The sequence below is a fragment of the Rhinoderma darwinii genome, chromosome 11, assembly GCF_050947455.1.
Source record: "Rhinoderma darwinii isolate aRhiDar2 chromosome 11, aRhiDar2.hap1, whole genome shotgun sequence".
NCBI lineage: Eukaryota > Metazoa > Chordata > Amphibia > Anura > Rhinodermatidae > Rhinoderma > Rhinoderma darwinii.
In genome coordinates, this window is record NC_134697.1 from 58,941,597 (window position 1) to 58,966,011 (window position 24,415).

General features: G+C 39.4%; 1 protein-coding gene across 6 annotated transcripts in view; it reads left to right on the forward strand.

The window, feature by feature from the left end:
* Positions 1-24,415, forward strand: part of PSD (pleckstrin and Sec7 domain containing) — a 321,618-nt gene that overhangs the window by 108,155 nt on the left and 189,048 nt on the right. For 4 of the 6 annotated variants that reach the window (XM_075841603.1, XM_075841605.1, XM_075841607.1 and 1 more), the window contains 3 exons: positions 16,816-17,016; positions 19,172-19,252; positions 22,650-22,762. In XM_075841603.1, coding sequence (XP_075697718.1) covers positions 16,816-17,016; positions 19,172-19,252; positions 22,650-22,762 — 395 coding nt within the window. The remainder of the gene's footprint in view (positions 1-16,815; positions 17,017-19,171; positions 19,253-22,649; positions 22,763-24,415) is intronic. The other 2 variants (XM_075841606.1, XM_075841608.1) reach the window with 1 other exon arrangement.

Consider the following 24,415-nt stretch of genomic DNA (forward strand, 5'->3'; position numbering starts at 1 on the left):
TAAAAGCTATCGCTCTAGTGAGCTCTCAGCAATCCCCCCTCCTTTATCCTGGCTAGTGCCGGGATAAACGAGGGGTTTGAAAGGTTTAACCTCCTACACTGTGTGTCGCCATTTTTTGAGGTAACCCACAGTGTAGTAGGTTTACATGCAGTAGTAAACACACACAAACACTAACATACATTGAAATCGCTTACCTGCTCCTGCCGCCGCGGCCCGTCCGCTCCCTTTGCTGCCGCTGTTCCATGTGCACTTGTCCGGAAGCCGCGACCGGAAGTAGTAATATTACTGTCCAGCCGCGACTTCCGGTCCACGGGAAAATGGCGCCGGACGGCGCCAATTTCGAATAGGACTGTGTGGGAGCGGCGCATGCGCAGTTCCCACACAGACGCCGTACACGGCAGTCAATGGGACGGGAGCCGTTCGCAGTCCCTATGGGACTGTGGCTGCCGTATTCCATGTCTGTGTGTGTCGTTAATCGACACACACAGAAATGGAACAAAAAATGGCAGCCCCCATAGGGAAGAAAAAGTGTGAAAATAAGAAACAGTAAAACACAAACACACAAATGAAAATAAACGTTTATATGAAGGCACTAACATCTTTAACATATAAAAAAAATATTTGTGATGACACTGTTCCTTTAAATGTTCTTTCCCATGAGGGAGTTTGTTGCGATAACGACAAATAGTTGCACTTTGTCTGGGCATTCAGCCAACCTGCTAGCCATGGATGCATAAAAGCCACACGATGAACACATAGAGATAACACATTTCTTTGAGACTCGAGCAGAACTATGTAGAGTAAAGGTCATTAAAATAATGGAGATTACATATGTTTGTAATTCGGCATCCTGCTTGATAATTCATAATGTAATTTAATACAGAGAATAAAAGAACCATCCTTCACGCTATAGAATAGCCACTGGATCACAAAGTATTGAGCAGAGAATATACCACTGAAATTGTGCAAATAGCACTAAATTTATCAACATGTGGAGTAAATTAGGTGTAGATTACTAGGCATATTAGACACATTTTTCTTCTTTTAATAAGTTTTGCGCAATTTATGATTCCTCTTAGCCACACCATTTTTTCTTGACCATGCTCAAGTATGTTGCGAATATGTAGTAAATTTGCCACAGTCAGTGTTCTCTATTTTCTAGTGTAACTTCTTGATTTGTAGTGCATTTTCCTTCGCAAGTCTCCCCCAGTGTGTGTTACTCATCAGCATGGTTATTTGATGACACTCTGGGATACCAAGATTTATGCAAATGTCCCGTATACACCCCTCTGCCAAAGAATATTGTAAGATTGTCCTCCTTACTATAATAACTTGGGCAATTGGGAGTTTTAAACACTAGTAATTAATTTTTTATCACTTCAATACAAATTATATAAAAAACAAATTTGCAGATATTTTTGATGAAACCTATATGAACATTTTGGGTATACAGTTCCTATGCAGACCTATGTGTCTCCATGGTTACAGATATTTTGTGTCGTCTGATCCTGCAGTCTTGTGTTCTCCCCTTTCCCTGCCCCCTTTTTCTTGCTTATCTATAGACAGTTGAAAATTAAGCAGATGGAACATAGTTCAAAGCAGGTTCAGACTACACCGGGTCGATTTCCCATTGAGACACATAGTTCAGCATAGTAGCTGTACATACAAAAACTGTGTTTTTGTTTGATATAGTTTAAATGAGGACAGTTTGCAAAATAGTTTATTTTTTAAAAATGTTAGATACATTGCAGTCTTTAAATATATAAGAACATTGTATGATGGAAGGCACCCTAAGGCTCTGTTCACACGGCAGATTTTTTGCGGCGGATCCCACCACAAAATTCCGCCTCCCAATCATTTCAATGGGAGTCAGACACTTCATTTTCCCACTAGCTGATTTTTTCAGCTAGCGGGAAAAATAAGTGCCCAGACCGATCTTCGGCCAGATTACGCCCAAACCTCCTATTAAGGTTAATGGGAGGAGGAATCCTCCTGCTGACGACAGGAATAATTCTGTGGCAGGACCCACCATGCAAAATCTGCTGTGTGAAATGACCCTAAACGTGTTTTCCAGTGGAGAACATTTATCACCTAACCACTGGATACATGATATATGTCAAATTGGTGGGAGTTTGACCACTGGGATAATCACTGATTGCTAGAATGCCATGCTCCCCTCCAACCATCAGTCACAGTATAGAGGGAATTTCTTTTGAGTGGTGATCGAACTTTAATGCTGCAGCTCCATATAACTCTCTGGAGAATGATAAAAGCAGCCTATGAGAGCTCCCAAAGAGTTGTATGGAGCTGCAACGCACCTGTTCGACCACCTTCTCGGTACAAACTCCTACTCACTGCAGTCGTGCTCATGGGGATAACTGGGGACAAGGCTCCAGCGATTGGTCATACCCCCTTAAATCTAAAGGCCCTTTTACATGGGCCAATTATTGGGCAAATGAGTGTTCACAGGAATGCTCGTTCCTGATCATTGCCCAGTGTAAACAGGGCAAAGATCAGCCGATGAACGTGCAAACGCTCGTTCATCGGCTGATCGTATCGTTTATGCAGCATGAAATATTATCGTTGTCGGCAGCACATCTACCTGTGTAAACAGGTAGATGTGCTGCCGGCATGATGGAAATGTATTGGAATGAATGATCGTAGTAATGATCACTCGTCCCCATAAATAACCAATCATTGCTCCTTGTGAAGGGAGCAAACGTGCACCAATCAACCAGCTGTGTTGTTGATCGCGTTCGTCTTCACGGCCCATATCTGGCAGTGTAATAGGACCTTTACTTTTATCACCTAACCAGTGGATAAGTGATAAATGTTATCTGCTGGAATACCCCTTTAAATATATCTGTGTATATAAAACTTATTCTATGAATAGTTTATGTATTACAAACTTAACTGATCTCGTTTACATAGACTTACATTTATCAAGACTAAAATTCTTGTTATCAACCAATATAAACAAAATATTAAATGCCATTGGCATTGCTTAAATACTAGTTGTTTATAATGTTATAATATTTATTTTACTATTATGTATCTTATGTAACCTAGTAACCATATAACACTTTACATCATCTTCGTAAAAGTCCACAACCTGTCACTAGAGGGAGCCATGATTACGAGGAAGAAATCTCTTACACCAGACCTGCAATAAATAAGTCATTCATTGATTTGAATAGTCAGTCAGTGGCATGTCATTGGTATAGTTCTTCTAAGAAACTAGTATCGACTTATAGAGCTGTTGTTCATGCCTTTATGTCTATTGTATCTTACAAATTGACAGCTATGATATACAGGATGCTGCAACACTACAGATCTTTACTAGTGACCAAAATACTCTTCACATACCTAAAGTTGAATTAGAATGACTTTTTTTTTAAAGTAATTTTATTAAGACATCATAGAAAAGTATAAAACGTTGCATACAGCAAATAATAGAGCAGTACCAAGTGTACAAGGTCAATTAATGACAATAACATACGGATATATTTCTTCACATATCGATATTCATATATATTCGAGAACAAAAACAAAACCTTAAGTAACAGCCTTTCCTTATCAGGAGAAAATGTACAATAAAAATCTGGTGACGACCAGTTAATGGTAAAGTTTAGTGGAGAGACGTCCGCAAATTTCATGCCCAACAATAGGAGTGTCATGAGAGATCTAGCAGCGATAATAGGTATAATTTCTTCTACCAATAATAAAAGACAAGTTCTGCGAGGGAGTCCGACTTTAAAGTCAAGAAATTTCATTACCTCAGCCCAGAAATTATTAATAATTGAACATTCCCAGAACATATGTAGGAAGGAGCCCTCGGCTCCTTGGCACCGTGGACAGGAGTAGGTATACGCCCCATCCTAAGTAACTTTGGAAGGAATGTAGTAAATTTGGTGTGAAAATGTTAACCCTTCCCGACATCCGCGGTGTATATATACGGCACAAGCCAGATGGGGGAATATGTAGCGGGCTCAGGGGGCGGGGCACTTCCGGGTAACGAGCGGTTTCCCGTTCGAGCACGATTCCGCTTGTTTAACCCGTTAAATGCCGTGGTCCATAGCGATCGCGGCAATTAAATTATTAAAAACAGGGGGGCGACCCCCTGTAACGTCCCAACGCCCCCCCCCGCGGCGAGATCGGGGGTACCGTTGTGTGGCATGACAGCCTGGGGGCCTGATGAAGTCCTCCAGGTCCGCCATCTTTGTACTCCTATGAAGCCCTGCCTCCGGCAGGGCTTCATAGGACACTGTCAGAATCACGATATACTGCAATACATTAGTATTGCAGTATATCGTGCAAGCGATCTGACTATCGCTGGTTAAAGTCCCCTAGGGGGAAAAGTAAAAAAAAAACATAAAAAGTTTTAATAAATAAAAAAAAATTAAAAGCTCAACAAACCCCCCTTTTCCCTCAAGCACAATGTAAAAAAAATAAAAAGCTAACATAACTGGTATTGACTGTAAAAGTCTGAACTATTAAAATATATAATTATTTAGTCCGCACGGTGAACGCCGTAAAAAATAAAAAATGAACATCAGAATTGCTGTTTATTGGTCCCTTCATCTCCCACAAAAAATGAAATAAAAAATTATCCAAAAAGTACCAATATAAACTACAACTCGCCCCGCAAAAAATAAGCCCTCAGTCCGCTAAATCGACGGAAAAATAAAAAAGTTCTGGCTCTCAGAATTTGGCGACACAACTTTAAAATTTTATTTTTAACCCCTTCAGTACCCAGCATGTTTTAGCCGTCAGAACACAGACGATTTTTTTCAAATCTGACGTGTTACATTATGGGGTAATAACTTCGGTATGCTTTTACCTGTCCAAGCGATTCTGAGATTTTCTCGTGACATGTTGTACTTTGTTAGTGAAAAAATTTGGTCGATAAATTTGGTATTTATTTCTGAAAAACACCAAAATGTAGAGAAAATTTGCAAACATTTGCATTTTTCTAAATATAAATGTATCTTCTTGTAAAACAGAATAGTTACTAATATGTCCCATATATCTACTTTTGCATCGCTTTTTGAACTTACTTTTATTTTTCTAGGACGTTACAAGGCTTAGAACTTTAGCAGCAATTTCTCATATTTTAAAGAGAATTTCAAAAGGGACCAGTTCAGTTCTGAAGTGGCTTTGAGGGCCTTATATATTCGAAAACCCCTCAAGGTATTCGAATCAGCATTCACAAAGTGTTTTAACCCTATTTATGCGTTTCACAGGAATTATAGCAAAGTAGTGGTGAAATGTACAAATTGTATTTTTTTGGGCGAAATTCATTTCTAATGAAAAAAAATTTTTTGTAACACAGAAGGTTTTACCAGAGAAATGCAACTCAATATTTTATTGTCCAGATGTCGAAGTTTTTAGAAATATCCCATATGTGGCCCTAGTGCGCTAATGGACTGAAACACCGGCCTCCGAAGCATAGAAGCACCTAGTGGATTTTGGGCCTCCTTTTTTAGTGAATATATTTTAAGCACCTTGTCAGGTTTGAAGAGGTCTTGTGTTGCAAAACAGTGGAAACACCCCAAAAGTTACCCCATTTTGGAAACTACACCTCTCAAGGAATTTATCTAAGGGTATATTTAGAACTTTGACCACACAGGTTTTTCGCTAAATATATTGGAATTAGTCTGTAGAAATGAAAATCTACTTTTTTTTCTGAAAAAACATAGAAATTTTTAATATTTACAAGGAATAATGAAGAAAATGCACCCCAACATTTGTAAAGCAATGTCTCCCGATTACGGCAATACCCCACATGTGGTAATAAACTGCTGATTGGACCCACAGAAGGGAAGGAGCGCCATTTGGATTTTGGAGCACAGATTTTGCTGGAATGGTTTTTGGTGCCATGTCGCGTTTGCAACGCCCAGGAGGGACCAAAACTGTGGAAACCCCCCAAAAGTGACCCCATTTTGGAAACTACACCTCTCAAGGAATTTATCTAGGGGTTTAGTTAGCATTTTGACCACACAGGTTTTTTGCAGAATTTTGTGAAATTAGACCGTGAAAATGAAAATCTACTTTTTTTCTGAAAAAACATAGAAATAAAGGAAAAAAAAGAACCAAAATATTTTTATTGCTTTTTCTCCTGATTACGGCAATACCCCATATGTGGTAATAAAGGACTGATTGGACCGATGGCAGCGCCCAGAAGGCAAGGAGCACCATTTGGATTTTGGAGCACGGATTTTGCTGGATTGGTTTTTGGTGCCATGTCGCATTTGCAACGCCCTGGAGGGACCAAAACAGTGGAAACCAACCAAAAGTGACCCCATTTTGGAAACACACCTCAAGGAATTTTTCTAGGGTTATAGTTAACATTTAGACCCCACTGTTTTTTTGCAGAATTTATTAGAATTAGGCCGCAAAATTAATATCACAATTTTTCCCCCAAAAATGTTGATTTTTCTCATTTTCACAAGGGATAAAGGAGAAAAAAAAACAACCAATTTTTATAAAGCAATTTTTCCCGAGTACGGAAATACCCCACATGCGGTCATACATTTTTTTCATTAGAAATGAATTAAACCCTTTCAGGATTGATCCTTTTTTTTATTTCTTATTTTCGTTTTTCACTCCCCGCCTTCCAAGAGCCTTAACTTTTTTTTTTTTTCAGTCAATAGAGCGGTGTGAGGACTTATTTCTTGTGGGAGGAGTTGTAGTTTCTATTGACACCATTTAAAGTACCATAAAATGTACTGGGAAACTGAAGAAAAATTATTTGCGGGCTGAAATTGGAAAAAAATCTGATTCCATTTTTTGGTGGTTTCGTTTTTACAGCCTTCGCCGTGCGTTAAAAATGAAAACTTTACTTTATTCTGCGGCTCAATACAATTACGGTGATACCAAATTTATATAGTGTTTTTTGTTTTTTTTTATATTCTACTACTTCTACAAAGAAAAATCTAATTTTTAAAATAAAAATTGTTTTGTTTCCCCACATTCTGAGAGCCGTAACTTTTTTTTATTTTCGCTTGATTGAGCGGTGGGAGGTCTTATTTTTTGCGGGACGAGCTGTAGTTTTTATTGGTGCCATTTTTTTGGTACATAAAAAGTGATCAAAAAGTTGTATTACATTTTTTTGAGAGCTAAGGTGACAAAAAAAACAGCGATTTTGGCGGTTTAAATGATTTACGTTTTTTACGGTGTTCACCGTGCAAGTTAAATAATGGTATATTGTAATAGTTCGGCCTTTTACGGATGTAGCGATACCAAGTTTGTTAATTTTTTTTACATTATTTTAGAAGAAAAATGGGAAAAGGTTTTTTTTTTTAAACTTTTTTTTATCACTACTAATCACTTTAATTCTTCTACACATTTTATTAGTCCCCTTAGGCTGGGTTCACACGACCTATTTTCAGACGTAAACAAGGCATTTTACGCCTCGGATTACGTCTGAAAATACGGCTCCAATACGTCGGCAAACATCTGCCCATTCATTTCAATGGGTGTGCCGACGACCTGTCATTTTACGCGTCGCTGTCAAACATAAAGAAAATGATATAAATTTGGTATCGCTGTAATCGTATTGACCCGCAGAATAAAGTTAACATGCCGTTTTTACCGTACGGAGAACGCCGTAAATACAAAACCACATAAAACGTTGAGGAATCGCAGTTTTTGTTGTGCTGTGAAAATCTCCAACGCGTACCACAAAAAACAAGCCCTCGTACGGCAATATTGATGGACAAATAAAAAAAGTTATGGCTTTTAGAAGGTGGGGAGGAAAAAACAAAAGTGAAAATCCAAAAAATGGCTGCGGAGGGAAGGGGTTAATTTAATAAGTTGGCCTCTTGTAGATATCAAGGGACCTGTTAGAGCAGATAGCATTTCCTTATGATCGTCTGTAGATACAGAGGAAAGAGTCTGAGACCATCGGTCCAAGGCACTATTGTTTATTAGAAGATACAGTTAACTGTCTATAAAAGTATGGACAATAGTTTAGCCAACGTCTCCTGCGTCACTCAATCCCCCCCTGGGGACATACAAAGTCTAACATTATACCCTGCAAATTGCGAAAAGAAGGCATGTCTAAGCTGGAAATAACGGAACCTGGGATGAGTAGGGATCTAATGTTTCTAATATTTTTGCAAAAGTTGCTACTTTATCTTCCACTACCACATCCTCCAAGGTCAATATACTCAGGGTTGCCCACTCACTAGGATTAGGGAGTCCTTGTAACAGCGGAAGAAGCGGGTTATAGGTGACCAGGACCTCTCTTCTGAGTCAAAGAGCAAGGAAGATCTCTTAGAATTATGACTTCAGGATTTACCGTTGCATTAAATCATTGCTTTGAGAGAGACTATGATTTGTGTTCAATGTTAATATTATTGTTCAAAAATGCTATAATACAATATGAAGTGTAATATGATTGTATGTTAAATGTCCAATTATATGAAGTCATGTGCAGATATTGCAGAATTTAATTTCTCATTTAACTCTTTTGGGTTGCATTGAATTTAGATTACTATGTAGTTTTTCAATCGTTACACTCCCTAACCAAAATGTGTTGGATTTCGGAAAAAAAAAATCAAAACAAATGTTACAATTATATAACAACAACGTGCACCATTTTCGTAAGGCCTGTCGGCTCTGCAGACAGGTCTGTATTAGGGTATGTTCACACGGCCTATTTACGGACGTAATTCGGGCGTTTTTGCCCCGAATTACGTCTGAAAATAGCGCCTCAATAGCGCTGACAAACATCTGCCCATTGAAAGCAATGGGCAGACGTTTGTCTGTTCACACGAGGCGTATATTTACGCGCCGCTGTCAAAAGACGGCGCGTAAATAGACGCCCGCGTCAAAGAAGTGACCTGTCACTTCTTTGGCCACAATTGGAGCCGTTATTCATTGACTCCAATGAATAGCAGCGCTAATTACGGCCGTAATGGACGCGGCGTTCAAGCGCCTGCACATGCCGTTACGGCTGAAATTACGGGGATGTTTTCAGGCTGAAACATCCCCGTAATTTCAGCCGTAACGGACGCCCTCGTGTGAACATACCCTTAGAAAATACTTGCAGTTCCCATTAAATAATTCTGCAGCACCCTTTTTGATTGTCCAAACAGTACTGGCCGTGTTTGACTGTGTAGGGACATGACCTGGTGGCAAGGGGAATGGTAACACTTAGTTGGCAGTTTATTCATACATTTTCAGGAGGAATACTAGAGGATGGCAATATGGGAAATAAAAGTATTTACTAAAACAGACATGTCAGGAGAGCTGGCGGGTATTCTTTAAGCACGTTTAAGACACAAACCTGAAACGGTAGCAGATGGAATTTGGTCCTGGTGGTGAGTTTGTTTTGAGTTTTTTGTTTTGATTGCATGTGGCGTGATATAAATGCATGTGTTATTGATGCAATCTAAACTGATCGGGTGGCCTAATTTCAACATGATAGTAAATCACTGCCAGAGCTTCTGTACAGTGTATTAGATGAAATGCTGCAGAGTGTCAGGAGGGGTTGTGTACAGCATGTGAATGTTCAGCCTCTTTATAAAATAGGTACATCAGACAGGGAGGCGAGGGAGCATTCTCTTGACAGCTGTGGGATTATCATGTAATTAGCAGCATCTGGAAACATTACTCAGCATATGTCAGAGCACTTCAGTCCCTCGTGTCACACACGGCCACCCTATTCTGACACAGCTGGGATGAGTGTGTGCGTTCCTTCACACTAACACCCACTCACACAGACGCACAGGCTCTCTAATAAACTACGCAAGACAGCAAAAATAGCTCCGAATGACACTGACCGCTGACTTGTGAAATCGGATTGGCAGCCAGCACACGTAAAAATTGGCAGGCAGGGATTTGGGGTCTACGCTGCTTAAAAGTGACATTTATAATGGTGTTTAGTTTGTATGACCCAGGTAATATACAATGTATTATTGCGCAATATTAACCTTCACATACTGAGGTTATACGTACTGAGAATTTCTTTTAGGCTTTATATTGTCTATTTTTATGGCCCAATAGGTTTGTCCTGTTTGAAGGAAAGAGAGGACCGTCCCGTCCCCCCCCATATTATTTTATTGCTGTTTTGTTTTTTTTCTCAAAGTAAAATGAGAATATTGGCATTTCTTAAATAGTAGTTATCACACCATTGCTTGCCTCAAAGCTGTTTCCGCTGTTGCATGCAATGTTTCTCTGTCAGGCAAAAAGACATGTTTAAAAAAGCCTGCACTTTAAAAAAAAAAAATAATTTGTGCCTTTTTTTTTTAATCTGTGTCATTATGTACAAGCATTGTTCTAGCCTATAAAAAAACATACCTAGAGCTGTGTTTTGGAAAAACGCCACTGACCCCAAAAATTTCATCAAAACACCACAAATCAAAATGCTAAGTATGCAGACTAGAGGCGTAGCTAGGGCGGGGGCGTTGCGGCGGCCCTGTTTTTTCCCAGATGATGGGGCCGACTGACATGGTGGGGCCCGCTCAGTGGCATTTCTTCGGGGGCCACTGAGTGGTCCCCATCGCAGTCGCATGTCATGCGACCATGCCGCTATCTCCACAGGCTGCCACATCAGGCAAGGTCTGCCCCACATCTCATAGAAGGTCCTGAGGCCGTTCATTGTCAGGGTTTTGAAGGCCACGCAGCACACATTGTCCAGCATCAGGACGTTATGCGCTGCACGGCATACAACGTCCTGATTCTGCCCATCTCTGGACACGTGAGGCTTACTGAAAACGAATGGATGCTGAAGAAGTGTTTGATGCCTTCTGTCAAGCATGGAAGAAATGTAATAATATAGTGGTGCATTAGTGATGGTAAGTTGTAAAAATAACCGTTCCATACTATATAATTTCATGTCATCCACTGTGGTCAGTGCGAGATTGATGCAAACTTCAGAATGCAGCAGGAGAATAATCAGAAGTATACTTCTAAAGTAAACCATCTGATGAAATAACAGGGAGCCAGAGTGCTATCTTTGATGGCCAGCTGGCACAATCTCTACCCTCTAGATCTTAACCCTATTGACCGCATGTGACTGTAAGGTCAGCAAAAACTGTACTATAAGCAAGTCACACTTTTGGAAGAGCATTGGAGTTTTCCCCTAAAAATGGAGGATTCATTAACTGAACAATTATATTAAAGCAGTTATCCGGAGAGATAAAATTGATTATCTATACTCCGGATAGGCCATTAATATCTGATCGGTGGGGTCCATCTCTCAGCAGTCCCGCTTATTAGCTGTTTGAAGGGACCGCCGGGCTCGTGCGAATGCTGTTTCCCCTTTATTGCTTAGAGTATGTGCACACGCTAGCTTGCTTTTACGTCTGAAATGACAGACTGTTTTCAGGAGAAAACAGCTGCCTCGTTTCAGACATAATTGCTCCTCCTCGCATTTTGCGAGGTTTCAATGACCGCCGTAAATTTTGAGCTGTGCTTCATTGAGTTCAATGAAGAACGGCTCAAATTACGTCAGAAAGAAGTGTCCTGCACTTCTTTTGACGAGGCTGTATTTTTACGTGTCGTCGTTTGACAGCTGTCAAACGACGACGCGTAAATGACAGGTTGTCTGTACAGTACGTCGGCAAACCCATTCAAATGAATGGGCAGATGTTTGACGACATATTGTAGCCTTATTTTCAGACGTAAAACGAGGCATAATACGCCTCGTTTACGTCTGAAAATAGGTCGCGTGAACCCAGCCTTACGTTGCTCCATACTTTAAAACCCCTAAATACTTGTAGCAGTGGTTCACAGTATTACAGCCTTCTACCGTTGACAAGGCTGTACAATGCTGTGAACTGCTGCTGCAAGCTTGTCAGTGTTTTACGGTTTAGAGTAGTTAAAGGAATGAAGGGGAAGCAGCACTCGCACGAGCCCCACAGTCCCTTTAAACAGCTGATTGGTGGGGGTGCTGAGAGTCAGATCCACCTATCAGAAATTAATTGCCTATTCCTGAGGGAAAAAAAAACACCCTTATTAGGGCTAGTATACATCACATGGGGGGAAGGGGTTTCCCACGTCTATTAGCCAGAACAGCAAAGAAAGAGTAACTCCTGCTCTGAAAGACTTGACCTTGGGCGCCATGTAATACTACATTCCTCCCGCAGTGGATGCTGAAGGGAAAATGTGTGACTTGCCATAGTTTCTCCCAGTAATAGCAGTTTTGTGCTAGTGTAACGGTTCTCTAAAACGCTCCCTTTACATCCCTAGACTGGTTCAGGTAAGAGTGCAGCCACAGGTATCTTAAATTCCCAAGGCGCTCCCCTCTGGGCACCATCAGCAAAACACAAGCGCTGTGTTTATTCGGTGGCCGCACCATATAAATATACCCTTCCATGTAGATTTTGCTGCTGATTCGGTCATTCATTTAACACTGTGTATTGCAGCAAAATGTGAAAGAAATCCACGACAGAAAGGGCATGCTGTGAATTTTTCAGAAGAAATCGGTGATAGAAAGGGCATACGACAGATTTTCTGATTCAAATAAAATCCATTTTTTTTTTCTACAGCTTGTTAAGGGAGATTTGCAAAACACCATTCACGAGCACTATATCATACTTGTGTATGTTTATGGATTTTCAGTGCCGAATCTGCATCAAAAACCCGCAGTAGACATACGACATCTGAACGGGGCATTCTGATGAATGAGCTTGAATGGTGGCAGCAGATTATGTATGGGTACATTAACACGTACCAATTCCACAGCAACAAACGCATGGCTACAATTTCACAAGAATAATGAAACATGGCATTCTATAAGAGAAAAAAAAACACCAGCAGAATGCCGTAAAAACTGAGTTGTTTTTTTTGGTGCATTGTGTGAATATGATTTTTTTAATTTTAAAAACATCTAGCTGCTGTCAGTCACACTTCAATCCAGCAACTAAAATGTTAATTAATCTGGCACAAATAATCATAATGACTTTATCTGAAGAGACTTTGACCCCAACAACTTATAAGCGGCTGTGTTTTATGTATGTCACAATAAATTACATCAAGGTTTTATTTTGTACAGGAAGAGGTAATGAGAAGAAACCGATTTGGTTGGTATTTTGTTTTTTCTTATTTTTGTGTTTTTTGACGAACTTCTTGTATTTATTATTACCAATGAAAGTATTCATTACTCTGTATATTGTTTTATAACAATGCTTGCTGTTATGTTTAGTAAGCGCTAGAATGCTGACTGTAGTAACAATCTGTAGAATAGTATCTGCAATGAATAGCACCTTCGGTTCCATTGATTTCTCATTTTCTCTATCTTTGTCTTGGGAACAGATTGAGGTGGGGCTTGTCTAAAGTGCTGGGGTTTAACGTGCCTGGTTTCTGATTGGCAAGCTGCTTTCTAGCCAATGTGTGACTGGTTATGCCCCATCCCTCTTACTGCACACCTACTGTTGGATATACGCTAGCATTGGAGGAGAGGATATATTAGGTGGCCCTCTGGCACATAATCAAGTTTTATTCAGTAATTATTTATTTGGGGGTTGGAGGGGTTTGTTCACCCTTTGGATGGTTATATAGGGCACAGAAGAATGCTAATATACATATGTATATATACTGTGTTTTCTGTCCCTTTAACCTCTTAAGGACGCAGCTATTTTTGGCTTTCGGAACACCCTTTAACCATAAACTTATTTTTTTTTTAACATAGCTGTCTAATGCCTTGTTTTTTGCGGACAGGTTGTATTTTTGGGCACCATTTTGGTTAAGTTTAGTTTATATACATTTTTATAAACTTAAATGAGTACATGTTCTTCAGCTACTGTCTGATGCTGCAGAAGCCGCCAACTGTGGACATACTAATATTAATACTATAGGATAAATGAAACACTGTGTACCCATCTCCACAAAGCTCTTGTAAGCTGCCAGAGAGAAATGGTTGATAACTATTAAACATCCCATAATACAGTGAATAAATAGAAATTGTGTCAAATATTGTTGAGAAATGTGGATAGATTCATAGTTTTGTTGCCACTGGACTTAATAAGCCCTATTTTCAGTTTTTCATTTTTTTGGCATTTATTCATCGTATTTTGGGTTGTTTAATGACTGGCAACCATTTGCCTAGCTGCTGCTGATGGAGTTTTTGGAGATGGGTATCCTTTTGTTTCAACCATTTAAGAAAGCCCAGTTATGAGTAGAAGGCACTTGTTATGGCCTGTGGGGCTATGCATATTTACAGTGTACAGACCACCCAGAAAAATGCATTTACACAGTGCAGAGACCTGATATGTTACGTCCGTTTAACCAATTCGTAATATTTGTCTAGCAATAATACACCTGCGTTTTATTCAATATGACAATGAATAACATCAGATGTTTAACCTTATGAATAATAATCTCTTTAGACTTTTCATTCAGTTACCAAAAAGTTGTCGGGGCCATTTAAACCAGTTGTATTTGTCCTACACTAATGCATGAAAACCGTAAACCCCTGAGTGCAGAGCGTTGCTGCTATGGAAACTGGAAGACCCAGTCGACAAATTCAATTTTAATGGTGGTTCGCAATTAGCTGCAAAATGTCAAACATTTTTCCAACAGCTTCTACAAGGAGAGACTAGCAATATACTTAATATATTGAAAACATTCAGTCTATGCAAATTTCTACTTAACCACTGCATTGCTGATCACCAGGGTATCCTTCTACACACATTTGCTGTAAATACATAGGACTTTTTTTTTGTGTTGAAGCAGTTTGCGTTTTTTTAGCAATTTTTATTTACTGTAATGTTCAAATTTTTATATCCAGGGTAATTCAAAAAGGATGATGCAAAAGTAAAGGCCTGTAGTTAAAGTAACATCAGTGGTAAATGTCCAGTGACTGAAAATAAGAGCAAAACTGGCTGAGATGCATATAGCAACCAATCACAGCACAGCTTTCATTTTCAAGAGCCAAATTTGAAATGTGCTTGCATAGTGTGACATAAGATGGTGACATCAAAGCAAGAAAAAGCTTTTTGCCTGTTGGAATTTTCAAGACCAGAGTCTGTTGTGACTGTACAGCGAAAATTTCAGAAAAATTTGGCAAATGTTCTCCGCATAGAAACTGCATTTCGCGTTGGGTGAAGCAATTCGAAAACATTGAGTGTTTAAGTCATGGGAAAAGTCCGGGCTGCCCAAAGACTTCGGACGGGACAGTGAATCAGATTCGAGTCATGTACGAGCGTAGTCCTACAAAGTCAACCAGGCTGGTTAGTATGGAACTACAGGTGCCACAAACCACGGTATGGCATATCTTACAAAAACGTCTGCGTTGTAAGCCGTACAGATTACATCTTCAGAAGCTGAAACCGGACGACATTCCGAAACGCCGTGACTTTTGCATTCACTTCAGGACTCATTGGAAGAGGATGAATCCACTGGCCGGCTGGTGTTCAGCCATGAGGCTACCTTTCACCTCAGTGCGAAAGTCAATTGCCACAACGATAGGGCTCGCGATTTGGGGCTCAAAAAAAACATGTGCCCTTATCTAGCATAAGGGACACACCCAAAGTAAACGTGTTCTGTGCAATGAGCAGGAGCAAAGTCTATGGTCCCTTCTTTTTTGCCCAGGTTACTGTCACTGGCCACTCCTATCTGGACATGCTAAAGGAATGGCTTATGCTACAGATAGACTATGTTTGGCAGATCTTCCTCTATCAGCAAGATGATGCACCTCCACATTTCCGTTAGGATGTTCACCGATACCTGAATGAAACAACGATTCACCAATTTTGCGTTGGCCTCCACGATTGCCAGATCTAACACCCTGTGACTTCTTTATGTGGGGCTACATCAAGGACCCAGTGTACGCTATCTGCCCCTCCAGCCACAGAATCTGAACGACCTGAGGCAACCGTGGAGTCCATATCCGGGGATATGCTGGCACGTGTCTGGACAGAACTGGACTAACGCCTAGACATCTGCCGTATCACCAATGGAAACCACTTTGAACAATTGTAGTGTATAGATAAAACTTGGATTGATAGTGTGTCTTTGAATGTTAATAAATTTTGTGTTATGTTCTCTCGGTTATGAATACCAAGGCCATAATCCTGATACAATACTGAACGTGTGACAGCATTAGTATTGAAGATAAAATTTGTCTCTCAGATATAGAAAAATGTTGTTTATGTAGTACAGCCATCACTGGAAATCAAGGTTTTTCTGCTCACACTTTGTTAAATTTTTTGAATATGTTGATAGGAGTCGTTTGGCATTTTTACTTACAAAAATACCATAATTTGCATTTCTGAAAATCACTGCAAAAAAATTGTAAAGAAAATGGACTCCTAGATACCCTGTTGCAAGAAGATGGAAATGCAGAGAGCGTTACCCTTCAAGAATAACCAGGGTGGAATTTTACTGATAATCCTCAAAGAAAAGTTTTTATTTTTTCTCTATTGCCTTTAAAAATCAGAGAATACAATTACAAACATTTAACCAGGTGGTATAGATTCTCCAAGAGCAGCCTCTAAAGTTTGCGTGAAATGTACATTGGATACTAGTTCACTCTTGCATATACAGTCTTTTAAAACCGTCTGGGAATATAAATAAATTATATATATATATATATATATATATATATATATATATATATATTATTTTTTTAAATAATAATGGCTTAGAAAATTGTGCAGAGTAAAACTCCATAGTCTTGCATGTGGTAACCAGTTATATGCCTTCTTGCATGTCCCAACTGAAATAACAATCGGACTCTGACTTGTTACCATGGGTAGCACTATCATTGTTATTTGAACGTCATGACATCAATACTGGTACTGTGTCTTAGTATATATAATAATAATAATCAATCGTCTACTTTTGTCCCTTCTATTTCATATATAGTGAACCACCTCTTGGCAGTATGGCGTCAGATTTTGATTCAGAAATGGACAGCACTGAAAGACTGGCACTAGGAAGCACAGATACCTTATCCAATGGGCATAAGGCAGATCAAGAAGCTGCAAAACGTTTGGCAAAAAGACTGTACAATCTGGATGGGTTCAAGAAAGCTGATGTGGCAAGGCACCTGGGGAAGAAGTACGTGTGGGTATTGTAAGAAATATATATAACAAAGACCTGTTATCCAGTATCTGTCATGTGGTGAACTTCAAGACTTCATCTCTGATCAATGTTGTACTTCAACAATTAGTCACCACCACATTTCTAAGTTTTTTCGTTTCATGCATGAAATGACATTTTCAAATCGTCATAATCCATTGGAGAAAATTGTCATAAAAAAGAAAACTCTTCCATATGAGGATATTTTTTTTTCTATTGAACTGCTCTTCGTGACAGATTTTAGTTTTGTGTATACAGCAATAGCCATACTAAAGCCAACAAAAAGCTACTAGAAGGCCAAACTCGCGGATAAGTTCCACTGAAGAAAAACGAGGCTAACGCCATGCAGATCTGCAGCAGAAATCAGAGTTTCAGCTGTGGATTTTTGCAGCGTATTTTCTAAAAATTACACAGCGGATTTGCCTGTGCCAAATAAAGTTTTATTGAAGTCTAAGCGAATGAGACAACATCAGGATACAGTAGTCAACAACTGTAAAATAGAGAAGTGGAATACATTCGTACTAGAACAATCAATTTTGTAAAGAGCAAAACATTGCAGTAATATGCATACACTTGGTGAAGTAAGCACAAGCAAGTAAAGGATAAGCATCACAAGGCACAAAATATCACAAAAAACCACTGTGTGCAACAAGTACAGAGGAGACAAAGAACATGTATCTATAAGGCATAGGAGCCAATGCCAAAGCGATAAGGGCCACCTGATTGTACATTCTCATACCTGAAACAAAATAAGTGTAAAATATACACTAAACATAAAAAAAAAACATTGTGTGAAATAGGACTATTTCTAATACAAGTAGTTTAAAGGTCAAGTATGTTACGTCTGGGAAAAAGGGAGGGGTCAATGAATAAATCTACTTTAGAATACATAAGAGCAGACACTGAGGGTATATAGGGAGTCAAGCCACCTGCTCCAAATCCTAGTTAATTTAATTTCGCTGTGCAGCCTCTACATGCGTATATGGCTTTTTTTATACAACAGGGATGTGTTGACCAAGATTTTCATGAAGGGTGGGTACACGCTCAGATATTCAAAATTTAGAAACACATTTCCTAGCTATACAGAGTGTTTCCGAGAGAAAGGTATGGTCTGAAGTAGAGGGGTAATTTTCAGGGTCTAAGAAAAGAAGACCGGCTTTAGGGTCCTCTGTGACCGGCATACCCATCTTATCATGCAGAAATGTAATGACCTAGGACCAAAAATCCCTGAGCGCCGGGCAGTCCAAGAGTCGTCCACCCTGTACTCCTTAATTTTTTTGACTCCTCTCAAATTAATCAATAAGGTCAGTGCAGATACCATAGAAAATAAACTCGCTGCAGCTTATCTGGTTTCTCCTTATGGATAATTTTGTTCCTATTAGTTTTTTGTAGTACATGAGCCACCTGCCAGAGCTCGTTTAGGATGTAGTCTATTGTGCCCTTAACAGCAGAACCTTCTTTTATCATCTCTAGTTATAAATGTTTAGTGACAATAGCAAAGAAAACGACAAAATGACCTGTATAATAACAGTAAACGTACAAATTTCTTTTGGCGACTGCATGACTTCTAGCAAACATACTTGATAAAGATGTATCAACTAATAATATAGTCTATATTTCCTGGACAACACACAATGCATCACGTGTGCATCTATACTAAATATTTTAGTTTGACTAAATAATGGGGAAAAAAAACAATCTTTAGATCAGTATGAAGTAGGGTGAAAAAAAAAAAGCAGAGAATGATAACAAGGAGTTCTATCAGGTTGCACTCAAGTATCCGGTCATTGCTCCCCCTGCTCAAGAAAAATCAGTATATACCTACCTTGTACTAACGCTGGCATGCGGTACGACATTTTTAACAAATTTCAGCTTCCTAGTTGACAAACAGCGGAGCCAAATAATAATTTAATATGGAGTCTAAAGAACCCCAAATAATGATTACAATAAGTGACATTTTTGGTACAGTTTTCCTTTAAGCAAGTTGGTATAATATATATTTCATATAAAGGGCATTCCTCTCAGTCCCTCACCTTTCATTTTCAAAACTCCTCTATCATGGTCCTTGTAGACCTGCGTATATTTTGTGTGCATTTCCATGTGACCTAAAGGCCAATCGTTTTCCCTTTTTAATTTTCAGTAATGAGTTCAGTAAGATGGTTGCAGAAGAATATTTGAAATTTTTTGTCTTCACCGGAATGACGCTGGATCAAGCACTGAGGTAAACCCTTTAAGAATTATTTTTGCAATAATAATCAACCATGTATAGCTTCACATTATACAGTGATGGTTGTGAGCAGAGCGTTAAGATGGCACAGCCAAAGTCCTAGAGTATAATTCAGCAAGCTGTGTGCAGAGCATGCTCAATCCAGAAAACCCTAGGACTTTGACTGTGCCGTGATAGGCGTGACATTAGCGTGACGCCGATTCACCTGTAGGTGATGCGTCTCCCGGGTGATGGCTTCACGCACGTGGCCTCCAGGGCAGCTGGTGATGGTCCATTTTTGTTAAGTGAAGCTTGGAGTTTGGGTATGCGCTGATGTCATACAGATCATGTCCGGCTCAACGTCCTTGACAACATGAGTTTGATGGTCTATGCTATTGGCTATACAAAAGTAGTTAGATCAGTCTCTACTTGCCCACTAAACGCCTCCTGACGAAGCTGTGGCAAAACGTGTGTTGGGGTGCTGGGGCATGGAGTTACAATGTTTGGGTGAGTTGTTGCTTTTAACTTTCGCTTTGTTTCCCTTTACTGGTTACTTACGTAAATAAGCAACTATATGGGACCTAAGCTTATAGTGGTGTTTAAATGCAGACTATTCATATGTGGTTATACTATGCGGGATGTGCCCTTCATTTTTGTTGATCCATACCTTTTTAACTGAGACGTGTAGCTCTGGGATTTTTGTAGGGTTTATGAAATATAATAAATAGTAAGCAATCCTCTGTAATTGAACTATTATGAGATTACTATTAAGTCGTCTCCAGTGTTGCCCTACCCTTCTAAATTTATATCATATAGTTTGATTGTTGTACTGTATTGGTAATAACTTCTACTTTGAACAAAATATAATAGGGAAGGTCTGTTCATTAATCATCACTGATCAGATTAATACTGTATATTGAATATTGTCCCAGTTAGTTGCCAAATCACTAAAGTCCACTACAACAATCTGCCATATATTTAAAATGATTTAAAAAAGTTGGTCTATTATCGGTTAGGGCCTGTTCACATCACCGTTCGCTTTCCGTTCCGGGGTTCCATCGGAGGTTTCTGTCGGGTGAACCCCGCAACGGAAAGTGAAAGTGAAACCACAGCTTCCGTTTCAGTCACCATTGATATCAATGGTGACGGAAACATCGCTAATGGTTTCCGTTCATCACCATTCCGGCAGGTTTCCGTTTTAACGACGGAATCAATAGCGGAGTCGACTGCACTATTCCGTCGGAAAACCGGAAACCTGCCGGAATCGAGACGAACGGAAACCATCACATCTAAGTTCATAACTTTGATGTGATAGTTTATAGGTGGATCCTGCATTTGTGAAGTTTGCACCTATTGGCTACACATCAATGGATAACTTAGCTGATTGTTGACTTAGCCAGGTTCTTCCATTTTTATGAGACGTCTATAAACTGTGGGATAATGGTGTACCCAAATTCGGTGCTCTCCAGGAGGATTCTCGACATCCATCATGACATTTTACTTTTAAAATAAAAATTAAAATAATCCCTACACAAATGAAACAAGAGGTCAAACTTCATTACTTTAGCTCTCTGTTGCCTGACACAGCACGGCATGCTGCAGCGTAGGTAGCCTGACTATTCCCCTGTCTCCTTCTCTCTGGCACCTCAGAGCATATACTCTGAGAGAAGGAGACAGCGTGACTTCTCCCCTATCTATACTGCCACATTTTGCGGTGTGTCAGGCAGCAGAGTGGTGAAGTAATGAAGTTTGTCCTCTTAAAGAGGCTCTGTCACCAGATTATAAGTGCCCTGTCTCCTACATAATCTGATCGGCGCTGGAATGTAGATAACAGTGGTTTTTATTTTGAAAAACGATCATTTTTGAGCAAGTTATGAGCAATTTTAGATTTAGTTTCTTCATGCCCAACTGGGTGTGTTTTTACTTTTAACCAAGTGGGTGTTGTAAAGAAGTGTATGAGGCTGACCAATCAGTGACCAATCAGTGACATACACTTCTCATTGTTCCAGCCCAGCTTCTTTCACTGCACAATCTCACTGTGCTGTGGATCATGCTGGGCTGGAACAATGAGAAGTGTAGGACACTGATTGGTCACTGATTGGTCAGCCTCATACACTTCTTTACAACACCCACTTGGTTAAAAGTAAAAACACACCCAGTTGGGCATTAAGAAACTAAATCTAAAATTGCTCATAACTTGCTCAAAAATGATCGTTTTTCAAAATAAAAACCACAGTTGTTATCTGGTGACAGAGCCTCTTTAACGCAACTAGCGGCCCTGTCATTGTGGTAAAGTGGGCCGGTGGCGCCCAGTCAAAATTACGACCTCCGCAGCTACACTACTGGATTGTCACATTAAAAAAATAATTTACAGTTGGCAGGTCAACTGGTTAATAGCATTTTTTGGGCGACACCCTACAGGGACCCTTTGCAATAAGTTGTTATGGCTGGAAGAATCCGTGTGAATCCAGTATCACTGCAGGGGAAATTAGATTGCACATTGAAATCTTTGAGAGTTTGTGTAATGTAAGGATTCCAAAGAACTTTCAGAGTGACAGCTGCTCCTTGAAGTAGTTCTTTGCACTAGCTAATAAAACAGAATGTCGTCGGAATACCTCCACCTCCTCAATATGCCCTAATAGGTTATATAAAAAGTGGTGTCCTTCTAAAGCTGATAAACAAGGTGATAATGCCTGAGGAGCCTGAAATGGTGTTCCTTCCCTCTTGCCCCAGTTAACACGGGTTCCGTACTTGATACCATGCCGGAAAGTTTCTTGTCCATGGTAGCCTTGTGCATTATAGGAGGCTGATTTTATGTGATTTTCTACTCCCTACTTCTGCAGTGTTAATTGATTTCTGTAATCTGCATGATTACGGTGTTAGCAGTCCTACCCGTTGTTATACGAAGAGAGGCACCAGATGTGCTGTCCAAGGCAAGATGCATAGTCCCATCCTTGTATCCATATCTAAGTGCATTATCTTTTTCTGTGTCAGTAAGCCATGACTATAGAGCTAATTTTCCCTGTCAGCAGTTCATAATTTAAATAGGATTTTCAGCGGTGTCTATGATCCCCACTTATGGTCCAGAGTTTATATTAGGAAGTGTAAGTATGTTGTGTCCTGGTATTGTAGCAATATTTATCACATATCTTGCAGCTACTTACATAGTTTACTAGACTTTTTATAAAATTCTGAGATCCTAAACAGCATGACATACTGTATATAAAAATCATTCACACAAGTCTGTTCAGTTTTTTTAAGCAATAACAAATTTAGAGGAGCTGCAACATTTGTTTAAAACTATTTTCTATACACATTTGTCCTCGTTGTTTGTTGATATTAAAAGTCTGATTGTTGTGCTTGTTTACATTATGAAGTAATAGACTTGAGAATATATTTTTTCTTACTTTAGAATGTTTTTAAAAGAATTGGCTCTTATGGGTGAGACTCAAGAGAGAGAGCGTATACTGGCCCATTTCTCTCAGCGATACCACCAGTGCAACACAAACAGCATATCATCTGAAGGTTGGTATGAAGTGACATCTAGCCTTGTACATGCATATAATGTTTCACAAACTATGAAAGTATATAGAGAGAAATAAAGGAACCACAAACTCCGCACATGTTCATAGTAATCATTGAATTTGTCTCTATGTTGCAAAAATATTAGTAGGAGACACCTGGAATGATGTCAGCGTGTGACTTAAGCCCCCCTTTACATATGTCCGGTTAATCGTTATTTTTACTCCCTCCGTCGTGGTATAGAAATGGCAGAGGAAAACTGCTCCTAAATGAAAGCATGGGACCGGCAGCCGTTTTGACATCCAATGCATAATTTGTGATGCCGGACCCCTCTCTGCACGGGGCAGAAAAAAGCTGCGCGCACGAAGTGCACAAAAATGTCATCAGTTGTGTCCTGCTCAGTCATAAAACAACTGGCAAGCCCTAATATTAAACCCTTTAAATGCCAAACAAGGAATGCTTCGCATGTGTTTGTTGTGTCAGTATAGCTTTAATCTTCTTATCTAACAAACAAAAAGTCTCCATGTATGAACCAATTTTTTTTGCTGGCAAGACCATTCGCAAATTTGGTGCATGTTTTGAGTAGCTGGTTACGGGTTGGATTCAAATATCCCAATTTCAACATGTAAAAAAAAAAGCAGGATGTTCAAATGTTTAATGTCATACTTATAAATACAGTAGTTATATGAACTATAAATTTATTCACCATCTCCAGTATAGTTTTTGTTTTTTTTAAGTTGCCAAACGTAATATAAACAGCCTAAAGCTGGTTATACATATTCCATAACTGTTGTCCGAACCCGCTAATTTTGACAGGATTAGCTCAATGATCAATTGTGTATAGGGTTAGTCTAACTTTCCTTAACGTCTATGTTGGTGGGGGGGGGGGGGGGGGGGTATCGGACATGCTGGAGTTCAACAGACCTAATCTTTGTTCCACTGAGATATAAGTATTGACAGGTGTCAGGCAATAACTAATCCCCCCGACTCACCATTTGAATTTAATATGCACATGTCGGCAGATCCAAGCGTGCATGAATATAGTGGAGTCCGGGGAAATAGATTTTGTCTTATTTGTCTAATAGGTATAATTTGTTTGACCCATCCCCAGACCCTAGTTACACTGCCACTATTACAATGGATGCCCAAATGATGGATCATTAGAAAATCTTTTGTAAAATTGATACACCTGTTGAACTGGGATTGACATGTAGGCTTTGTAGTAGGGATGTCATATCAGCCATGGATATAGGGTCACGCACGGCAAGCTTCAAATGTTCCTTCTGTGTGAAGAGATTTTTTGGGTCAAACATTTCATGTGACCAATGTTAATGTATCCGTTACAATTGTCTACTTCACAGCAAAACCATTAATGCTGCAGTTTGGAGGCTTTTAAATTGCTTTTATTGACAACATATTCTTATAGACCTACGTTTCACAATTAAATTTTTCCTACATTAGCAATTAAGGTTTTGGATAATTATTTATAGCGTAGGTGGAACATCTAGTTTTTTCTGCTTCTAGATAGTGCAGACATATCAGGGTTAAGAACTAAACAAATCATCATAATTTGTTGTGTTCATTTAATCCAGCCTTGCATGAAATATGTTTAAATCTGCAGTAACTGTTCTCTGCAGTCAGTGCTTCAAGCAGCAA